The sequence below is a fragment of the Echinops telfairi genome, unplaced genomic scaffold, assembly GCF_000313985.2.
Source record: "Echinops telfairi isolate 266 unplaced genomic scaffold, ASM31398v2 ScPeMD7_2;HRSCAF=8, whole genome shotgun sequence".
Classification (NCBI taxonomy): Eukaryota; Metazoa; Chordata; class Mammalia; order Afrosoricida; family Tenrecidae; genus Echinops; species Echinops telfairi.
Window position 1 is genome coordinate 31,317,943 of NW_022103898.1, and position 22,051 is coordinate 31,339,993.

General features: G+C 41.7%; 1 protein-coding gene across 1 annotated transcript in view; it reads right to left on the reverse strand.

The window, feature by feature from the left end:
* The window catches only part of CFAP54 (cilia and flagella associated protein 54), a 390,102-nt gene that overhangs the window by 116,445 nt on the left and 251,606 nt on the right, over positions 1-22,051 (reverse strand). The window contains exons 54-58 of the mRNA XM_030886291.2: positions 16,208-16,363; positions 13,721-13,826; positions 12,725-12,818; positions 2,403-2,501; positions 1,718-1,859 (exon numbers count right to left, since the gene is read on the reverse strand). Of these exons, the coding sequence (XP_030742151.1) occupies positions 1,718-1,859; positions 2,403-2,501; positions 12,725-12,818; positions 13,721-13,826; positions 16,208-16,363 (597 nt within the window). The remainder of the gene's footprint in view (positions 1-1,717; positions 1,860-2,402; positions 2,502-12,724; positions 12,819-13,720; positions 13,827-16,207; positions 16,364-22,051) is intronic.

The window sequence follows — 22,051 nt, forward strand, 5'->3', positions numbered from 1 at the left end:
CAGCAGACACACCCTAATAAGGGTCGGTAAAAAAAAAAAAATAGCCATGTTGGAAGATTGAATCACAATCTTAATTTTTCTCAGAATTGAGATCTATCCATCAGTAAATTTAAATTCCTCAGTCTATAGATTAGAACAATGGTGTTGACTGAAATATTTTGGCAGAATCAGATGTCAATTGAAATCTCTTGCTTCATATTGTACTTTTTTGAAGCAAAATAGTCCCGTATGTTTTTAGCAGCGCCGCAGGTCTGCCATTTCGGATCAGGGAGAGCTGCCAAGCAGTGACCTCTGCCCCTGCTGGCAGCCAGCCTCCCAGATTTCCCAATGAAAGGTCAATGGCTTTGTCCTTTGGGGACTCTAAGGAAGACCACGCACCTGGTCTGAGGACGCTGTTGCTTCCACCTGCGACTCAGGTGGTTGTTGAAAGACCATCTCCATCCCTATCCTGTTAAAGTTCAAACTCATTAACCCCGTTGGCGCAATACTCATCCAGCACCAAGCAATAGAATCCTGTGTTCTTGTGAAATGTCAGTTGGGATAAGATTCTGGTACCATCTTCTTAGCATCTACCATGGTGCTTAGCACATGAGATGCCCTTGGCATTTCCAAAGAATGAAAAGACAAACATATAAATGAATGCTAAATACTTAATCATTGGTCTGACTTAGAGGCTTAGGGTATAGACTACTAGCTAACAAAGGAGTTATAAATAAACAGAAGCTTAAATAGTAGGGAGTCGAGTTAAAATTCTGATCATTATTATTGAATGACTGGTCTGTTTAACATTATGTGCTTTGTTCCAATGCACACTAGTCCCAGTTGGTGTCAATTCAATCTGGCCCATGGAGAGCCCATGGGGGTAGAAATGTGCTGCAGAGGGGTTCAATGGACGATGTTTTGGAAGGATCCCATCATTGGGTCAAAAGCCTCTCATTTCAGGTACCTCAGGGTAGACTTGAACCATCAGCCTTGTGGTCAGAGCAGAGCATGTTAATTGTTGACACCACACAGAGACCTACTAGACCAATTCCCAAATCAAGTGACCAAGTCTCAGCCTTCCTGGAGCTTGTGGCAGCTGACTGTAAGAAAAAGCTCAAACCCAGGCGCACACACACATGCATGAGTACTTATAATCATTAAGAGAAAGACTAACAAGCATGCTAGAGTGGAGACAGATTAGATTAGAGATTCAGGGATGGTCGATCAAGGAAACATTTCAAAAGGTCCCTCTTGTCCTGTGAAAATCAGAAAATAAACACACAGAAGCATCTTGCCCACCGAAGCCTGCATCTGAAATGCAGCAGCAGACCGGGTAACGTGTGTACACGTGCAGGGAGCCCTATGTTGGAAGTTAGACTTGGGAGCCCCTTGTCATCCTTTGGAGCAGCAGTTCTCAACCTGTGGGTCGTGACCCCTATGGGGGTGGAATGACCCTTTCACAGAGGTCACCCAATTCATAACAGTAGCAAAATGACAGTGATGAAGTAGCAGCGAAGATAATGTGATGGTCGGGGGTCACCACCACATGAGGAACTGTCTGAAAGGGTTGCGACATGAGCAAGGTTGAGAACCACTGCCTTGGAGGCTTCCCCAAGCATTCTCCACCCTAAAACCCAACACAATTATACAAATCACCACAGAGAAAGACCGTTGAAACTTTAGCACAAACTACAAGTGCCACGTTTTTCTAAACTGCCTACGGGCACTAACATACCAAGCAAATAATCCATGTATGAAGACAAAAGATCCATAGTGGCAAATTCAGGGATATTTGGCGACGCCACCTGGTTAACTTGATCAGTGCCAGAATCCTTCTTCCCAATAAGCAGGTTAATGGCCAGCACAGCTTCACTGACCTACGATTGAGGCAAACATTAGAATTCATAACTGAAAGCTAGATTCTGAGTCACAGGTCAGGCATTAGGCAACAAACATGGAAAAGGTTGAATTCATTAGAGAATATTCAATATACGTTGGGAGAAAAAAATAAAGACAACCTGAAAAATAATAGGTCAAGCCTCACTGTGTGGTACATAGCAGAGCCAAACAATGCATTATTGTTAACAACTTAATTAAGGCATGCCACTTTAAATAGGCCACCTCACCTAGCTATAGTGGATATTTGCCAAAAGGTCAGACACAGGCACGTGTATATCTGCCAATATTTTCGCTTTTCAAAAAGTCAAAACAATGTGGTCGAGTGTGGCTACTAGAGATTAAAAACACCTTACAAATAGAGTGCCTTTCTAACCCTTCCAAAGAAACACCTTTGGCACAAATCTCAAAACACGTGAACTTTCCTTTCTCTTGGATAGCTATATCGTGTTACCCTGACAGCTGGTCGGCAGAGAATATAAATATGACAGTGAGAAATAAGATTCGACAATGACCATACCAACCTGCGCAGCGGCTCTAATTGAAATCCAGGCCAAAGACGTGGCCAGTTCACAGTTAGTGACAGGAACCTCTTTCAGAGAACTTGGCCTTCTGGAAGAAGACTAAACACATAACAAATGGTTACATAGTGAGAAAGACATCGGAAAGATGTATGGCAAATGTTCTTATCCTCTACCGAAGACATTTTAATGGAATACTATGGAGCCATCAAGAATAACGATACAACAACTGACCATGAAAAAGCAGATTCAAAACATATTATGGAAAGGAAAGTATAGGTTACAAAATAATATGCAAAGTATAGTCCTACTTTTGAAGAAATTGCATATTCATATATTCCCTGTAAATAGAAAACTGCTAACTGGTCATTACTAGATTTCAAGAGCGATTACATTGCTTTATCCTTTTTAAGATTTTCTATACTAAGCTTGAATTCCTTGCATAATTAAATACATAAAAATATCACTTTAAGAAAATGAAAGTTTAAAATGAAAGACCTGTAAGTTTAACATTTTGTATATATAGATGTCACAAATCAGAATATTACTTAATAATTATGAATGGTTATAGGCTGTCATATTTCCAGCTGAGAAAATGTTAATGGGATACTGTTCTCACAAAATTCTACAGCATAACAAAGAGAAACGGTGCATGGAGGCATTTTTATTGTGGATGTATATATGCATATGTGGATGTGTACTACTTTCCTAATAGATGTATGCAAGATGGCAAAACAGTTCGTAAATCTGACAGCAAAAGCATGATCTATAAAGAAACAAATGATAAACTCAACCTCACTAAAATTAAAAACTTTGGTACTCCTTGTGTCACCATTAAAAGGAGCCTTAGTGGCCTATTGGTTACGAGTTGGGCTGCTAACTTCCAGGTCAGCAGTTCAAAACCACCAGCAGCTCCCCGGGAGAAAGATTGGGCTTTCTACTCTGGTAGAGTTACAGTCTCGGAAAACCACAGGGCACTTCTACTCTGTACTATAAGGTCACTATGAATCAGCATTGGCTCAATGGCAGTGAGAGCTCTGGGGGGTTTTTATTAATCATTTTTGAGGGGCTCTTACAAATCTTATGACAATCCATCATTCCATTGTAATAAGCACACTAGTGGATATGCTGCCATCAACACTTCCAAAATATTTTCTTTCTACTTGAGCCCTTGATATCAGCTCCTCTTTTTTTCCCCTCCCTCCCCATGGCAGTGAGTTTTGAGTATATCATTGACCACAGCGAAAAGCAAGAAAGTCATCCACTAAGATAAAATATCTGCAAATCAACTGATACGGTACTTGTATCAACTGTATATGTTATGCATCAATTATATATATACACATATATATCTTAAAACTTAATTATCAAGAAATACAAATAGCCCCATTTAAAAATGGAAAAGAATTTGAAAAGCTTTCTCCAAAGAAGATATTAGAATGTCCAATAAGCATATGAAAAGATCTCAAAATCTTTAGCCACTAGAGAAATGCTGATCAAACCACAATAACTGACTGTGCTAACTTATCTCGCTGTACCCACTAATCAAAAACGCAACCAAATGCACTGCCTCCTAGTCAATTCTGACTCACAGTGGCCCACTACAGACTAATTCTTCATGGGGTACACAGTCCCATCTTTGTCCTGGGCAGTGGTTTGAATCTTTTGTGCTTAGCGGGCCACCCTGGCTCCATCTGCATCCATTAGATGGGCAATAAGAATCACAATAAAAGATAATAACAGGTCACTGGTGAGCAGACGAAGAAACTGGACCCTCAGAAAACTATGGATTGGAATAGAAAATTATGCAGCCCCTTCAGGAAACATCTAGCAGATGCTCAGAAAGTTATTCAATGTGTTTCCACACCCCAGTGATTCCTCTTGGTGTTTGTATCCTCTCAGGTACCTCTCCAGGAGATATGAAAATATTTGTCCATGCAAAAACGTGTACAAGAATACTTAAAGCTGTATTATCCATGTAAGCAGTCAAAAGCAGAAACAATTCAAGTATTAGATTCAACTGTTAGAAAACGTGTGGACTATTATTCAGTAATAAAGGGAATGGACTACTGATTCAGTCTACAACAAACATGACTATGGAAACCTTAATGCCACATGAATGAAGCAAACACAGAAGAATAAATATTGTTGTATGGTTCCATTTCTATGAAATCTCCAGAAAAGACAAATCTAGAGAGATAGAAAGCAGACTAGTGGTTGCCTGGAGGCAGAAGCAAGGACTAAAATATGCCATGGGGATCAGTTGGGGATGCTGGAAATGATCAAAAACTGGCTGGAGGGGAAGGTCCCCCAACTCCGCAAATTTCCTAAAAGCCTGTGAATTACACAGTTAAAATGGGCACATCTCATGGGGTGAAAAGAAAGCATGCCTCAAGAAGTTTGTTTTTTTAACGTGTACTGGATTTTTTCCCCTTGTGTGCATGATTTCTTAGTAGTTTGTGGCCAGATGATTCACAGATCGTACCACTTACTTGCTCCAGCACATTAAGAAGAACTGTGCCATCATCACCACAATTCCAGGAGACTTTCTCCTTTCTCGTACTCATTGCTGTTAGCGCCCCATCTCTCCCTCCTCCAAACGCCCTCGCTGTGCCCCTAGGTAGTCCTTAATCAAGTTACTGTCTCTATAGATGTACCTATCCTGGATTTCATGCACAGAAAGTAAACAAAGCACAAACAAAAACAACAGCAACGGCAAAACAAAACTTAGAAAACCCTCAATCAACAAGAAAGCAGGAAATATCAGAAACTAAAACAACTTCAAAATGGGGCAAAGAGGAGATCAAGTGATGAGATGTTGCCTTTCAGCCTAACTGCATCAGCCATAACCAACTGCACGTAGCTCTCTGTCTGATAGCAAGGCTGTTCAGGTGCCTGGCCGATGGCCAGAGGGGATTCACCGGAGGGTTAACTCATATGGGGACCCTGCACATGGAGTTTCAGCTTCCACTGTCATCCTTAGCCTTTTGCAAACGAGGTGTTCAGAATTTAAGCTCTGATACCATTTCCCCCTTCGGATTTGGATTTTATTATTTAAAATCCTTTGATAACACAGACTGGTGTGCTTCTTTCAAGTGAACGTAGTTGAAGCCTCACTTATATGGCTGCTTGTTTTAAGACAAGTCTTCACGCTCTTAGATGCTATTCCTTCAGATAGCTGGGCTCCACCTGGTTTCTGCACCACACTCTACTACAGCACCTGTATCATAAGTGATCTCGTCATGAGAGCGAGTATTGAATAAGACCACATCAGAAGAACTAATTGTTCTTAGATTAGAACTACAATTAAGTACAAGCCCAAAATTCATTCATATATTTATGGCTTATATATGTCTCTGGTTCATTTTAGAGACATTACTATCATAATGACAGAGAACATTATAAATCATCCCCATGGGACATAAGGTAATTCTATTGATAGTGTCATGAATTGAGCCAAGGGTATAGAATTGAAAGCACTGTTGAGAAAAGGAAATTATACATATATAGGCTAGCTTTTCAGACCTCAATACATGAATTGTTGACTTATACAAATAAAAAGTTTAAGTGAGTAGACACTGTTTACATAAACAAGGAGGGTTGGTGAAAGGGCAAAACTTTTCATAGCATTCATTCACAAAAGAAGAACCATGCCTGCCAGACGAATAGATGTCACAAAAATCAAAGAGATCATTAAAATAGTAAATGTATGGCAGTCCTGGGCCACCATTCACTGGACATCATTAAAGCATGAGATCCAAACCAAAGGCCAATGACTACCAAGTCCATAGCCTTTTTATAGCAGTCATCTCTTCTCTTTCCAGCGGAGTCTGTCAGTTCCTTAAATCTGCTACAGGTGAGTTCAAAGTGAAGCCTAGTCCCCTCGCGGGGCATCTAAACTGAGTCCCTCAAGAGCGGCCTATGGGTGCTGTCTTAGGCTGGGTTGACTAGAGAAACAAATCCACTCATATATGTGTGAGAAAGAGCTTTATATCAAGAAGTCATTGTATCCCAGGAAAACATCCCAGCCGTCTCCAACTCAAGTCCAAAAGTCTGATACTAGTCCGTCAGTCCTTCAGACTCACACAGCCACCATGCGCTGATGCAAAATGCAGGAATATCACAGGCCGGTGGGTGAAAAGTCTTGTGGATGCAGTAGCAGTGCAAGCATCACAGGGTTCGCAGGTCTCAGTATGGATTGCTAACATGAAGGTGAGGGCAGAGGGGGAAGGGTTTCCCAGTCCCTCCCCTTATGACAAGGTCATGACTACAAAGAGGTACCATCTAGCTGTGACCTGATTGACAGGATAGACTCCACCCCTGCACTTCAGGTTGACACAAAATTATTTGCCTACCAGAGGTGCCTCGGAAGAGCAGTCTGAAGTCTCTGTTGTCTAGAGCACACGGCCTGGGTCGCTCAGGGCTGGACCGAAAACTCTCCCTTTGGGGTCTACTGTATGTCTTATTAAGTGGTTTTTCCCAATGGCAAGTTGCATAACCAGGTTTGAAAATGTGTATCAGTTGAACCCTCTCTGTGGATTGTCCTCCTCTAACTTCACTACTTGTAAAATTCCTACTCATCCTTCAAAATGCAACTCAGCTAGGAAGCTTTCTCCAGCATTCCCCCAAAGGAGAATGCATGTGTACTTTTGTATATAGTGTGCCCACATAACTCTGGCGTGTGTAGAAGATTAACATATGAGGGGGCTGCATGACTTGGGGGGGAAATATGTATACATATATTGCCCACGTGATTTGTACAAAGATGCCGTCATTCCTGCTTTGCTTTTCTTGTCTAATTATATCTTGATGACAGTCCTTTCCATACTCAGATATATGAGGGGGTACCAAAAAAACCCCAGTTTTTGAAAGCTAGGTATTTTAATTTTTTTTAGAAAACACACTTATCACCTTCAAAGTACTTCCCATAACACTTAATACTTTGTTAAATCTGCGAGTCCATTCTTGGAAACATTTTTCAGACTCATCTGTTTGGAAGACTGACAGCACCTCTTTCATTTTTTCCTTCACCTCTTCTATGTCGTCAAATCACCGTCTTTTCCTGTCCCTCTTCATTCACAGAAACAAAAAGAAGTCACACAGAGTGAGGTCAGGTGAGTAAGGTGTGAGGGGTAAGAGACACCTGCTGTATTTTGCCCAAAACTGATGCACTGAGATGATGGTGTAAGCAGGTGCATTGTCATGACAGCAAAACCATCCCCTGTCTACCACAAATCAGGCCCTTTTTCTGTTACATTATCTTTTCAGAACCTCTAAATAGAAAGCTTGATTAACAGTCTGACCTGGTAGATCAAACTCCAAATGCACTACAAGTGGACATTTTCATCCTTGGGGGAAGTTGATGGGCATCCAGAACGAGGTTTGTCATCAACTGACATTTCATCTTTTTTGAAATGAGAAAACCACTGTACACTTGAATTTTTCCCACATTGTCCTTGTAAGCTGTGTTCAACGTCACAACAGTTTCTCAGGCATTTTTCCTGATCAGGAAACAAAATTTCACAGCCGCATGCTTCTCTCTTAAATTGGCCACCACACACACACACAAAAACGAGGTTCATGTGAAACTGCTTTTATGAAAAAAGTGCACTGTGACCAGAGAGAACCGTCCCAGGAGATGGCACTGGATGCACTAACTCAGAGATTGTTGCTGGGTGCACACTTACTGGGAAAAAAAAAATGTGTACTATGAAAACTCTACCCAGCTGGATTTTTTTTCCATTTGGGGGGGAGTACCCCCTCATAAATATTTCTTTCCCTTCCTAGACTCCATGATATTTTAAGAAAAAGCATGCCTGGCATGTAGTCACTCAATAAATAATGTGGTTAATAAGTAAAGAATTAGCTAATTGAATGAGTGAACAATGATTGAATGCTTTGTATGAACAAAATACTTTAGAATGAAAGGTTAACCAGGGTTACATGACAAAAGTAAGAGTTAAATTTCTTAGCACTTTTTATGTGCCAGCTACCATTACCTTAATTCTCTTTGTTGCTTTAAGAGCTATCTTCATCTGCATCTCAAAGATGTGGCAACTAAGCCTTAGAAAGCCCAAATCACACAGTGATTGCATCATAAAACTAATATTAAAACCCAAGCCATGATGCCAGGGGCTTAAGTGGAGAGCAAATGTTTTGAGAATGATGAGGGCAATGAATGTACAAATGTGCTTTACACAATGGATGTATGTATGGATTGTGATAAAAGTTGTATGAGCCCCCAACAAGACGATTAAAAGGAAAAAAACCCAAGCCAATGCTATGGTTATTCCGTTATATGGCTTTCTCTCAAAAGAAACCTGCTTTCTTTTGAAAATCTATTGTCTTTATGAGGAAAAAACGCAGTCTATACATTTCAATGGTCTGAATGTGTCCGGATCAAGTTTTTGTATTTGTTTTGCTGGTTTTCTATGCTCCTAGTAATTGTGTAGCTTGGTAAAATATTTATACTATGTCATGATATACAGAAAAAAGATCATATTGTATGGAATTATATTATTCTTTGCATCTAAATCTAAACTCATAATTACAAGCATTTCTCGTGTAAAGGCCAAAAGGTAACATAACATTATCCTAATGTCCTATTAATTTGCATTGCCACTTGCTATGAAAATAAAGATTTTTCTCCCCCCTTATTGGAAGTAAACATGTTTATCACACAACAGAAAGCAAGTCTTTCTAGTTTGTAATCATTCAGATTAAAAAAATAATAACTGCTATCCACCTAAGGCAGTTGCCACATGAATAATTCAATTGAAAGTCTGTTTGCCTAAAGGTCTCAAACCATAGTTATGCTGTCTGAAAAATGAGAAATTTGAGACTAAAATTTTCCAAAAAGATCTCTTGAGGTCAAAAAGTTATTCAATTAGGATGAAATATAAAAGCTTATAAAATTTTAATAATAAGAACAAGTATAACTGAGATCACATATCTCAAACCCACCCAAGCTGATTCCTTCCTGAATGGTATTGCTCAGTATAGATCCTTAATACTCATGTGTAATTTCCAGACCAACTGGAGCAGTATTCTCTGGGTGCTTGTAAGAAATGGTGAATCTCAAATGCCAGGACTAATTAACAGAGCCTACATTTTTCACAAGTTCCCCAGGAATATCACTGCACCTTAGTTGGAGAGGCTCATCTCTTGATTGAAAGAAAACCTGGTGGTGTCGTGCAGTAAGCATTGGCTGCTACCCAGACGGTTGGCGGTCCCAAAGGGAAGGATGAGGCTGTCTGCTCCCAGAGAGATTCCCAGTCACGAACACCCTGTGGAGGAGTCCCACTCTGCCCTATACGGTTGCTAGGAATTGGAAGCAATTTGATGTAAGTGTGCTCACCATATATTGAGGAGTACCTGGGTAGAGCAAATGGATTCTATAGCTAACAGAAAGGCTGATGGTTCTAATCCACCTTGAGATGTTAGGGAAGAAAGAACTAGTGATGCATTTCCAGAGAGTCAGTCCTTAAAACTCTTTGGTAAACAGTTCTACTCTGACACATACAGAAGCATTCGTGCCAATTCAATGGCAAGTGTAATATTTTATTCTTGTTGGAGGCCAGGTCAAGAACAGATATGATGTAGTCTACTAAACAGAGACCAGACAAGTTGTAGGATGATATCAAGAACATCACACAAGAATAAAGCACAAAGTCATTTAAAATATAGGAAAACATTAAAAATGAATGCAAGAAGAGACTCTGAATCTAGCTTTTGAATGTATCATAGCTAAAGTGAATGGGAGAAATGAAGGCGTAAAGGAGCTGGACAGAAAAATTTTAAGGGATGACACACAGCATCTATCAAGCTAAAAGAACTAAAGGAAAAATTCAAACCTGTAAGTTGCAATATTGAAGGATTTTTATGGGAAAAATATTGAAGGATGCAGGAAGCATCCAAAGATGACGGAAAAAAATGTGGAGTTTCTGTGCCAAAAAGAATTGATCTACATTCAATCATTTCAAGAGGTAGCATGTGATCAAGAACCAACAGTACTAAAGGAAGAAATCCAAGCTGCACTGAAGGCACTAACAAAACAAGGCTCCAGAATTCAGTGGAATATAAATTGAAATGTTACAACAAACTAATGCAATGCTGTATGCACTCAATTACCAATGACAAGAACTTGGGAGATAGCGACGTGACCATCAAACTGGAAGAGATCCATATTTGTGTCTATTCCAAAAGACGATAACTAAAAAGCAGGAAGAAATTCTCAAGCTACATCATTAATATCATATACAAGTAAAATTTTGCTGAAGAAAATTAAAAAATCACTTGAAGCAGTACATCCACTGGAAGCTGCCAAAAATTCAAGCTGGGTTCAGAGAGGACATGGCATGAGGTATATCATTGCTGATATCAGTTGAATCTCGTCTAGAAGCAAAGAATACTGATATGACATTTAATTGTTTTTTTCCTTGTCTGAGCAAAAACACTCAACTGTGTGCATCATAAAAAGCAAAGGATAGTATTGCAAAGAATAGGCTTTCCAGACCACGCTCATGCAGAACTTTACCTAGACCACGAGGCGGTTGTGTAAATAAAGCCTTGGGAAGACTGACGAGTTTAAAATCAGGCAAGGAGTACATGGAGGCTGTGTTCTTTCACTGCAGGTATTCAATCTGTGTGCTAAGTCAGCCAAGAAGCTGGGCTATATGAAGAAGACTATGGATAAGCTGTAGTGGATACAACTATATGAAGAAGAATATGGATAAGCTGTACGCTCATTAACAATTTGATATGCAGATGACACCATTTTGCTTGCTGAAAACACAGAAGATTTAAAGTACCACTGGTGAAGAGCAGACTACAGCTTTGAGTACAAATTACAATTGAATGTAGAGAAAAGGGAAAGCCTGTAGACTGGTACCCACAAACATCATCATAAATAGAAAAAAGGTTGTAGTTATCAAGGACTTAAATTTCCTTGGGTTCACTGGCCATGTTTACAGAGGCAACAGTCGAGAAATCAAACAACATGTTCAAGGTCTACACTGTGCTTGACCAAGGCCCTGGTGTTTTCAATCACCTCCGAGACGTACATGTGAACGCTGGACAAGGACTAAGGGGAACTGGAGAGAAGCTGGTGCGTTTGAATAATGGTGCTGCTGAAGAATCCTGAAAGTACTAGAGACTGCCAGAGTTAGGTCAGTGTGTCATCTTACCTTTCATCTCCCTTTTGACCCATTTTAAAGCTTTTTAAGTTAAGAAAAAAGTGAAGGGGAAATATGCCTGGATCATGTCCCTGTGGAATCCCCTCTCACCATGGAACAGGGATGTGGGTGACCTTGCCACCATGCAGAATGCATTAGAAAGTGGATTGTTGCACATGCAGTTAGGTTGAAATTTAGCACTATCATTTGATTTTCCTTATGAAGCATTTAAATTTGTTCTAATTTGTAATATTTTTTGGTAATTTGTAATATTTTCTCATTTGAAGTTTTTGTTTGTTTTATAACTCATTTTGCTGGGGGCTCTTACAGCTCTTATAACATTGCATACATCAATTATATCAAGTTTTATCTGTTTTACTTTGTTGTTCTTGTCAGTTTTGTTTGCTTGTTAATTTGTTCACTTTTAAGTGTTTTCCTGTGTATGAAATCCAGGATAGGTAAATCTACAGAGACAGTAACTGGATTAATGGTTCCTTGAGGGCATGGCGGGTGAGGTTGGGGGAGGGGGAGATAGGGAGCTAATAACCATGAGTACAAGAATGAAGAAAATATTCTAATACTGACTGTGGTGATAACTGTACAACTCTTCTTGATATGATAGAACTACTGAATTGTATATGTGAATTACAAGCCAATAAAGCTGTGGGGGGGGAATGGGTCTTAGAAGCAAGGACGCTACTTCAGCTCATATACTTTAGACACAATCTCAGGTAAGTCCACTCCTTGGAAAAGAACATCATGCGTGGTAACGTAGAGGTCAGTAAAAGAGAAAGGCCTGGATGAGACGAACTGACGTGGTTGCAACAAGGGGCTCCAGCAACCACATTGATGACAATGACCCGGGACAGGGCAGCATTTTGATGTGTTGCACACACGATCGCTGTGAGCCACAACCAACTCCACAGCACCTAACAACTTTCATGGATAACATTTTAGCAGCTATAAATGTCCACATGAAATCGATTTCAAGAGGCTTACATGAAAAGTCTTAAGAGGTATCTAAATACAACTGTGAATATAATGAAATTAAGTCACATGGGAAAATCTTTCTCGTTATTTTAATAGCACAGGGCTACAAAATGACAAGCTCAATGCAATTAACTTATAATTTTTAATAAAACAGTTTATTACCTTAAATGTTAATGGTGATAATGAAAGTCTGCTCTTTGACTTTTTCAGATGAAGATATAATAGAGCCATTTCTAGGTAAGATTCTCTTATCAACCTAAAATGACACAGTATTACACTCATTAACTAAATAACTTCACCACTCATAAATTTAGAACTATTTGTTGGCGATTTCTGACCTTATGGAAAGCAAATATAGACAAACGTAGCACAGATCCCAATTTAGCCCCTTTTTCTTGCAGCGTTTTTGGCCATAGACACTAGCATCTTACACTCTACAGAAACTAGCAGGGCTTGAAAAGAACTGGGCATCCTAACTTGCTGTGTTCTGACAATACTCTGGGCCATGATGGTTATGCATCCCAGTGTTGGGATAATTCTAGGATATTCCAGTATATGGGGCACCATAAAGATGGGAATGGAGAGACTAATTGAAATTGAAAAAGAAGTGTTGAGTATACAGGAAATGGGGATTTAGCATGAGTTACATCTGTGAATTAACTATCAAACCTGTGAGGTGGCTCCTTGGCTTGTTTAATCACTTCCGTACTCATAATGCAGGCTGATTCTCAGTAAGCAAGGCAGTTTTTATGGAGACTTTAGCTGACTAGTTGTTATTGGCGACCAAAGTGAATATTCATATTGATTCTCTCTACAAAGAATTTCTCAAGGGGAGGGAGCTGTAATCATGGGAAAGATGGGTGATCCTGGTACAGGCTAGAAATGATATGCCACCATGATATGACTATCATCAACCATTCCTGCATCTGAAGCCTTAGGTCCAAGCCAAGAACACCTGTTTGAATAGTGGGTTAGGACAGCCCCCTATTGTACAGGTGTGCCCTAATGAACTAGCCTTGACAAGAGCAGGCTCCCTTCTCATTCCAGCCTCGCGTACTTGATAATGTTCTAGAACAAATGGCTAAAAACAAAAACAAAACCCTGACACACATTACTACAACAATGGAAAGGTAGTTTCACTGTTTTTTGTTTTTTTACCCTGAGTTTTGGTCATTTGCCAAGCTTAGTTGTATAGCTTCATATAAACTCTTCAGCTGGAAGTGTGGAGATTTCTGTTCCATCAATATCTGACGTTCTATTTTGCCTGAAAGAATAAAAAGATGTATTTTGCCTTTCTACATCATTGAGAACTTAGGGACAAATCCTTGCGCTGTAGCTTTGGAAACGGGGTGCGGTGTCCTTGGGTGTTCCCTGGTAGCTGGTGAACTGGCTGGAGAAAAATGTATCCTTGTTTTTCCATGAGTCCCCAGAGCTGGGCTAGCCATGCTGGCACTGCCCACTGAATAGCTCCTCCTGCTTTCAGTGGGTGGAAGTAGAAGAAAGCGTCCCGAGGCAGGGACAATAAGTCACAAATGTTTGGCTTCCCCAAGACAACTTGGTTTTTGTTTGATTGTCTTACTTTGAGCTTGTCCTGACTTCGGTTCTTCTTCTCCCCCCACCCCTCCTCCCCTCCTTCTCCTTTCAACTAACACAGAGATCATAGAAAGCATCTCTCTTAAATGTTTTGAGAAACGATGTACAAATGCGCTTTACACAATTGATGTGTGTATGGATTGGGAAAACAGTTGTATGAGCCCCTAATAAAATGTTAAAAAAAAAAAAAAAAGAAAGCATCTCTCTTAAAAACAAATCCCAAAAGGCCAGCCAATAGTGAGAACTAGTCATGGAAGAAGGAAATGGCCTACTTCCCACACATCTTCCAGGGCTGGAGTGGCACCTGGAGAGCAAGATGGATGAGGAGGAGGACCATCTACTCACTAGGAACAGGATTCGCAGAAAACGGCACAGAGCCGCTCAGAGTTGAATTTGCTTCTGGACACTGTCATTTAATAGATGTTGAGTTTAAAAGTTTCTTAGCCTGTATGCGCATCGTGTTCCTTTTCTCTCAACCAGGAGTAGTTATCACTACCTTTAAGAGCACTATGGGACATAAATGACGTCAATGTCTGACATCTGTGGATGTGCAAAATGTGGTACCAAACATTGCTATTCTCATGGATAAAATGGCCACAAGAGAACAAGATAAATGTAATACATTGTATATGAATATAGGTATAGCTAAGCTTTCCACTGTTAACCAAATTGATCTTGGTGATTTAAACCTGTTGGCACTCTGTTCAGACACTGCTCCCGTAAGCATGGTGGGCCAGTTCTCTTCTGTTTGTTGCGATGAGTTGGAATTGGCTCCAGGGCGCACGCATCAACATAACAATTTAATTTGTACAGGGAAATATCTCTTACTTATATAAATTAACCAAAATATTTTAACCAAGTACTGTAATGTCATAGGAAAAACATTCCAAGTATAATTTCAATAACACTATTTATAGCGAAGTGAACAAATGCTGTCATTTTTTCATGAACCATGACACAACCTGTAAGGACGGTTTCAGGGGCGGGGACTTATTCGACTTGGCTCATCTAGCCAAAGTCTCTAACTTGCACCAAATGACTGTTTCCTGCATCAGCCCGTTAGGGAGGATGGGGAAGATACTGATAGGGTTCGCCTCCTGCACGTCATTGTGAACAGAATTCTCCGCAGTGTCATCCTGCTGCCCTCTGAGAAGCAAGAAGAGGAATCTCGTTACCAGCAAGAGCCAGGAACAGTGCGAGGCCCTGGGCCTGAGGCCCCTGCACAGTGAGTGACCCTCCTGGGTCCTGAGACAGCTCTAACCACAGAGCAGCAGCAGCAGAACCCGGGCGGAGCGTGGAGCCCAGTGACGGCCTTTCCAGCCCACGGAGCCAGTACAGTATAGCGGAGGGCCTGTGGGCAGGAGGCAGGCTTGCTTGAGAAGTGGGCTGGCTCTGGACACTTAATTCAGGAAGCTGGGTTCCTGAGTGTCAGAGTTCCTGAGTTCCTGAGTTCCTGAGGTGGAGGTGAGTGTCTTGAGGCTAAAATTTACCGGAGTGGGATGTCTTGGGGAACTTAATTCGGGAAGTTGGGCTGGCTGACACACAGAGCTTGAGTTTACCGCTGAGTGGTTTGCGTCTCTGAGCATGTATTAGCAGCCCTGAGAGAGCCTGGGGACATGTCCTGATAACCAACTCCCCCCTGAGCATTTCCTCCTGACATGACAACTTTGTTAACTTCCCTAACAAGCTCTCCAATCCAGAATTTTGTGGGTGAGTTCGGTGCGGTCATTGCACGGGATATTAGAACCCGAGAGGTGAAATAGAGAATACCAATGAAAACAACACAGGGACCAACTATAATGATAAAAGAAGCTAAGTAGTTCTTTCCTCACCATGGTTACATATAAAATTCAAATAAGCAGTGTCCTTTACTCTGAAAATGAGTTTGCCACACAGGTACCAATGGGTTTGTAATCTCTAAGCCTGGGGTAAAAACCTGTACTGTTTTTTCTTTTTTGGTACTAAGCGTCCTGATTTTCAAGAAGTTCATTGTTAATAGCAAAACAAGTCTCACAAATGTTTACCATACTTTGGACTCCATGCACATTTTACCTTTCTGAAACAGAATTTCCGCTTCCACCTCGCTTTCTTCTGTAGCCCAGAGCTTGCAGAGCTTCAAGGCCACTTGGAAGAGCTGGAGGGCAGGTGACCACTTGGAAGGGTCCTTCTTTTTATTGGTAGAACATATTTGCTTGGCCATTGTATGTCCTAAAAAAAGAATAAGCCACGGATGAGGCGAGAAAAGTTAAACAGTTTCTACCACAAGGCTTCGTGGCACCATCCACTCGCACAGAAACGGCATCTGTTAAGAACGCTGGTGGGCTTTCTGTCCTGTGCACCTAAGAGAGATGGCAAAGAAACACAATGCCCGATATCTCAGTGATCACAGTGGTAGCCCTTTGCAGCATTACCTTTGATAACTCTCCGAAGTATGTCATTTTCAAAATGAAGAATAATCTCCCGAGACTCTCTTCAGTTCGAAACGTTCATGATGCTCTACGAAGCATCTGAAGATGAAATTATCTCAGGCGGAACGCATCTGGAAGATTTATGAGGCTCCCACACACTTTGCGTATACTAAGAGCTCTTTTCTTTCGACTTTGCATGACAGTGACTGCTGGCTAGGCGTTCGCTTGGCAGCGTTGTGGAGGACGGGCTACACACGGGACGCATCTCGAGTAGACCCAGCCCTTAGCACATACAGAGTGCTGTTGTGTGGAAGTGGGATTAGATTGATGCTGCGTAGTCTCAAAAGCAGGCTGACAAACACAATTTTCTCTACAAATATGTGCTGACTTCCTATTGTGGGCCAAATACGGAACGAGGCACTAGACAAAAATGAGACAAGAAAATAACAAAAGCTAAACATTTTCTTGATCCTAGCGCCACGGAGTCGATTCTGACTCTTAGTGACCTCACAGTGCAGAGCAGAGTTGCTCCATCGGGTTGTCTGGGCTGTCAGTCTTGGCAGAAGCAGGCTGCCTCTGCTTTCCCCCATAGAGTGGCTGCTAGGCTAACAGAGAGGGCTTTAACCATTACACTTAGTCTAAGAAGCATGAAGATTTATTAAAGCTATGACTATGAGAGTCCTCCATGCAAACCAGCACTCATGAGCTTTAGTCTTTCAGGGAAGCCTCACAACTCTGCGTGACCACCATTATTTGTGCATTTGACAGGGGAGGATGTGGGGGCGATGAGAAGTTTCAATCATTTCCCCAAGAGCAGATGGCTACTAAGTGCCAGGGCTTGAATCTTGGCAGTAGGGCTCCCAAGACCATGTTCTATACTATGGCTCTGCATGACCTCTAAAGAGGACCATCATGGAGCAGCGTATTTAATGGGCAGGCAAGTGGCCAGCCAGGCATCATACTGTGTGGTGGTCTTAGGAGCCAAATAATGCACTGGACATTAGACAAGTGCAGTTGATTCCTCGGAAACATCTTCCTGGCCACTGAGCCCCACAGCCCACACTGCAGGCGACAGGCATGAATATGCGCACTGCACCCATTTCTCACTGGAGCCATCCCAACCATGTGCAGTGGACCCACTTCTAAGTGGACCCCACTCCAAATGCGCAAACATGTGTGAGTCAAAGACTGCACTGGGCCCTAGGACAGCCGGCAGCAGGCCAAGACCAGGCGAGGCATCACAGAGAACACAGATGTCTAAGTCATAGCCAAGGGTGCCCTTGTCCTCTGCTACTTTTAAAGAAGATCAACACTGAGGTAGAGTAGAGGCAACTGGTGGAGCTACCCCATTAATGAGGTATTTAACTCTGCACAATAGAGGAGTATCAACAGAAAGCCATGTGGGGTTGCAGAATGATACAGATGCTGGGGTCTTCCTGAAGTGCTGGGTCCTGCCCAGCCATAGATTCTACACTGTCATTTAAAGCACCGGAAAAATCTCTATATGCCTCTGGCCCTTGGCTGTCTTCCTGTGAAAAACGAGCCAACAGAAATAGAAAATAGCTAAGGTCCCCGTAGGTCCTGAAATTTTACAACTCTAAGATGTTAAGCTCCTTAGATGCAAGAATGGTGAGTTTGTCTCACGTGCTCTGGTCTTGTTATCAGAAGGAACCAGTCTCTAGAAAAGGACATCACGTTTGGGAAATGAGAGGGTTAGGGGAAAAGAGGACGCCCTTGGGGAGATGGATTCACCATGGATGCTACAATGAGCTTGAACCTGACGGGGACTAGGAGGCTGGCAAAGGACGGGCAGACTTCCCTTCTGTGACACATAAGTTTGCTACGAGTCACAGCCAACAACAAAGAAGATGCTGTTCCTCCAAAGATTTTCAAAAAGCTAGAACTTATTGTAAAATTTTAGTTCAAAAATGTGTTATATAAATGGCAGGACGGTAGAGAATGTTAGACATTACAGTCCTGTCTACCCCTTTCGTTTCTTCTTTTTCTTTAATCCAGTTATTGAGCACACTACTAAGGGTATGGAGACAGAGAAGCCAGAGTCATTGCTTCCAGGGGGTTCCCAGGAGAATGAGGAATACAAGCAGGAGTTATAATAACTAATACCTAAGAGCCCTCGGAGTCCCTGGGTGGCGCAGAGGGTTACCATGCTAGATTACTAACCAGAAGGTTGAACATTCGAGCCCACTCAGAAATGCCTTAGAAGCTAGGCCTGAAGATGTGCATCCCCCAAAGCCACCACTTATTGAAAATCCTATGGGGCACAGTTCTACTCTGACATACATAAAGTCTGCATGAATTTTAATTGAGCCTTGGGTGACTGGCTACGTACGATCTTGGAGCAAGTTAAATCCTCAGCTTGTGTCATCCCATAGCAAGCCAGAGCTTTTATTATTCATACTTGACAGTGGGAGAAACTGAAAGTGCCCAAGTTTAATATCCTGCTCCAGGAATTTGAACAGGATTCTTTCTCCAGAGTCTGTGCTCCTAGGAGATGTCCATTGAAATCTCACTTTCAATTTACCCACCCCGGGAGCTCTGGTGGCAGAGGGGAGTGTTGGACTGTTAGACAGTTAGTTTATTGTGCCAACCTGGCCAATAAACACATGTGGGCTAATTGAAGGGTGGAGAGATAAATGGCTCAGTGAGCCTCGCCTTTCTAGTTCTCAGGTCTCTTGCTTTCTGATGGTCGGACCAGGGTGCAGCTGCCTTAGCAGTTAGTTCCCTGCTTCAGCTGGCAAGGCTGACTTCCTGAAAGACATCCTGAGGAAAAGCCGCATGGACCTACCCTGATGCAGCCCTGGGTGCTGGAGCACCCACGTGGAAAGCCCTGCCAGCACTGAGATGCTTACACATTCACTGATTCGACTTTCCTCCTGCAGTCGGCACCATAGTGTGTGTTTTGTGAGATGGAGGAGGACTTTGTGGATTGGTGTCAGACATACGGGTTCATGTTGGACTTGTGGGCTTGGACAGCACTGGGTTGGGATGTTTTCTTGATGTGCACTTACCCTTTATATAAAGCTCTGTCTTATACATGAGTTTCGGTGGATTTGTTTCTCTAAAGTACCTAGACTAACACAGACTGTTAACCACAAGGCCAGCCATTTAAAGCCATCAATCAATCCTAGGAGAAAGATGAGGCCACTTGCTCCCATAAAAAGTTGTCATTGCAGAAACCCAAAGGTTCAGTTCTACTCTGTGCTCCGGGTCAGAGCTGAGTCAGAATAGATGTGATGGCAGCAAATGAGTTCCTCGTTTAGAGGCTTCGCTTGATGTTTCCAATGGTGTCATCGCTGTTCATCCACATAGGAGAGAAATATCAAATACCTCCATGTCATTGGGGAACCTATAAGTCGTCACGATACATCAATTTATCTTAGAGATTTTTATTAATATTAGAAAAAATACATTACAATAATTTTTGACTACATTCCTCTCTCCCCTCATCATAAGTTCTCTGGGGGCAGACAAGGTGACTGGTTCTCAATCATATCTCCACTCTCTGCCCTTATTACCATTTGCTGTGCTCAATAAGTATTTAATTGAATGACAGTAAGAAATGTAAATGACCTATTCATGCCTACCATTATCTACTACTGCATCTAATAAGGAAACTCAAGATTTAGTGTTAAGAGGAAAATAATCATAATGATTAATTTTTTCCTCATAGAGATTATTTTAAAATACCTTTTTTTCTGATAGAGTGATCAATTTATCAAACAAAATATTTGGATACAGATATCAATCTATATCCCTATAAAAGAAAATTGTCGAGAAAGCACAAGGCCACAAATTATTGTATGCTTCATAATATTAAAGAGCTCTTTTCTCCAATAAACATTAACTTGGTTTAAAAGAAGTTGGGAAGCTGATGTTGTTTTGACAGCAAAGCTGCTTCTGGTTTTGTTTTAAGTCTGTATTTAATGTAATTTACCAGACAAGCAAGCTGTTCAGCTTCAAGTGAATCCGAAAAACAGCAACAGTATTGTCATTGAGTGGTGACACATCCTCAAGTTTAGTAAAGGCAGGAAACAGAGCATACATTTGATTTAACACAATCTGTACGGTATAACACAATCTGTACTGCATGCTCTTGTAGAACTCAAAGGCCCCAATAATACAACAAAGTCTGAAATTAAAACACAGAAAAATAACTTCTGTGGGATCCAAAAGCTGGAAGGAATCGTAGAAGCCAGGAAGGCCAACCTCATTTTGCAAATGAAGAAACCCCAAAGCATAGAGGTTTACCTAAAATACTAAATTCTGCATACGAGGATGGTGGCGCTGATTGCATTTTACTGAGGAGTCTGACCCCAGTTCTGGATAGATCGCTACTCTGCACTTTTAAGCCTTACTCTCCGCTCTTCCCTTCTTGTGCCACATCTGGACCAGAAAGCCTGGTGTCCCTCCTTTTGATACCAGTGGGAGATTGAGCCCACCCAAGCCCCCACCCATGAGCTTACGGGAACCCTTGTTCCAGCCCATTCCCTACAAAAAATAACAGACTTCTCCTTCCCTGGCTCCCTCAAGCCATTCTAGACCTGGTTCAAAAGTGTGTGTGTGTGTGTGTGTGTGTGTGTGTTCCCGTCAATCTTGATGTGCACTAGGGCATCCTTTGTCTCCACACCTGAACCAGATTTTGGGTGGGGGTCCCATCTTTGTTCTAAAGGCCAGCATAACACACAAGCTAACAATGACCACTGATGATACAATGTGGGGGAGCAGAAGTGGGTACTGGTGAGCAGAATCAGGATGATAGTTTGCGTATGTTGCCCTCTCTTCCCCACTCTAGTCCGGCCACCAGCCCCTCCTGAGCTGTGCAGCTGCAGCTGCAGGTGCAAGAGGAAAGTGGCTCGTAGAAGGTGCTGAATAAGAGCAAAGGGCTGGTGTAGGATTTCTTCCCTCTGGGCTGAGTGCCACAATCCGGCAGCCCTGGGTCAGCCATCAGACGCAGTGTCACAGGGAGCGACTGAGATTTGATCAGCCTGCAAGCCCCCGAGAAGGGCAGCACTGTAGTGGTTTCCAGGCAGTTTCTGCAATGATATGAGACATCTGAATAGGTGGTCTCTGTCCTTCCTACTTCTGAAACTAGAGAATTCTGGCCTTTGAGCTTCTCCAGATGCTTCAACAGAGAATTGACCTTTCACTACTACAGAGCAGCCACGCCAGCAGAACTAGCTGTTCTTAACAGCATTTGCAGCATCATCACTGTTGAGCTTAATCCAGTATCTGCACCTCTCCTGAAATATTGAGACAAGATAAGATAGAGAGTCCACCAAAAACACCCAACAGGCATCGAAAAGAACAAGCTGAACTCACAGAACAGTGGCAACCAGTACAAAAAAACTGATTGACGGTCAGATGACAACTTGAATTCCTAAAAAGACCATTTATAAAGATACAAACAGCACAAAATATTATTTCTAAAATTTAAAAAATTATATTTTTTTCCTTTAAAAGTTAGATA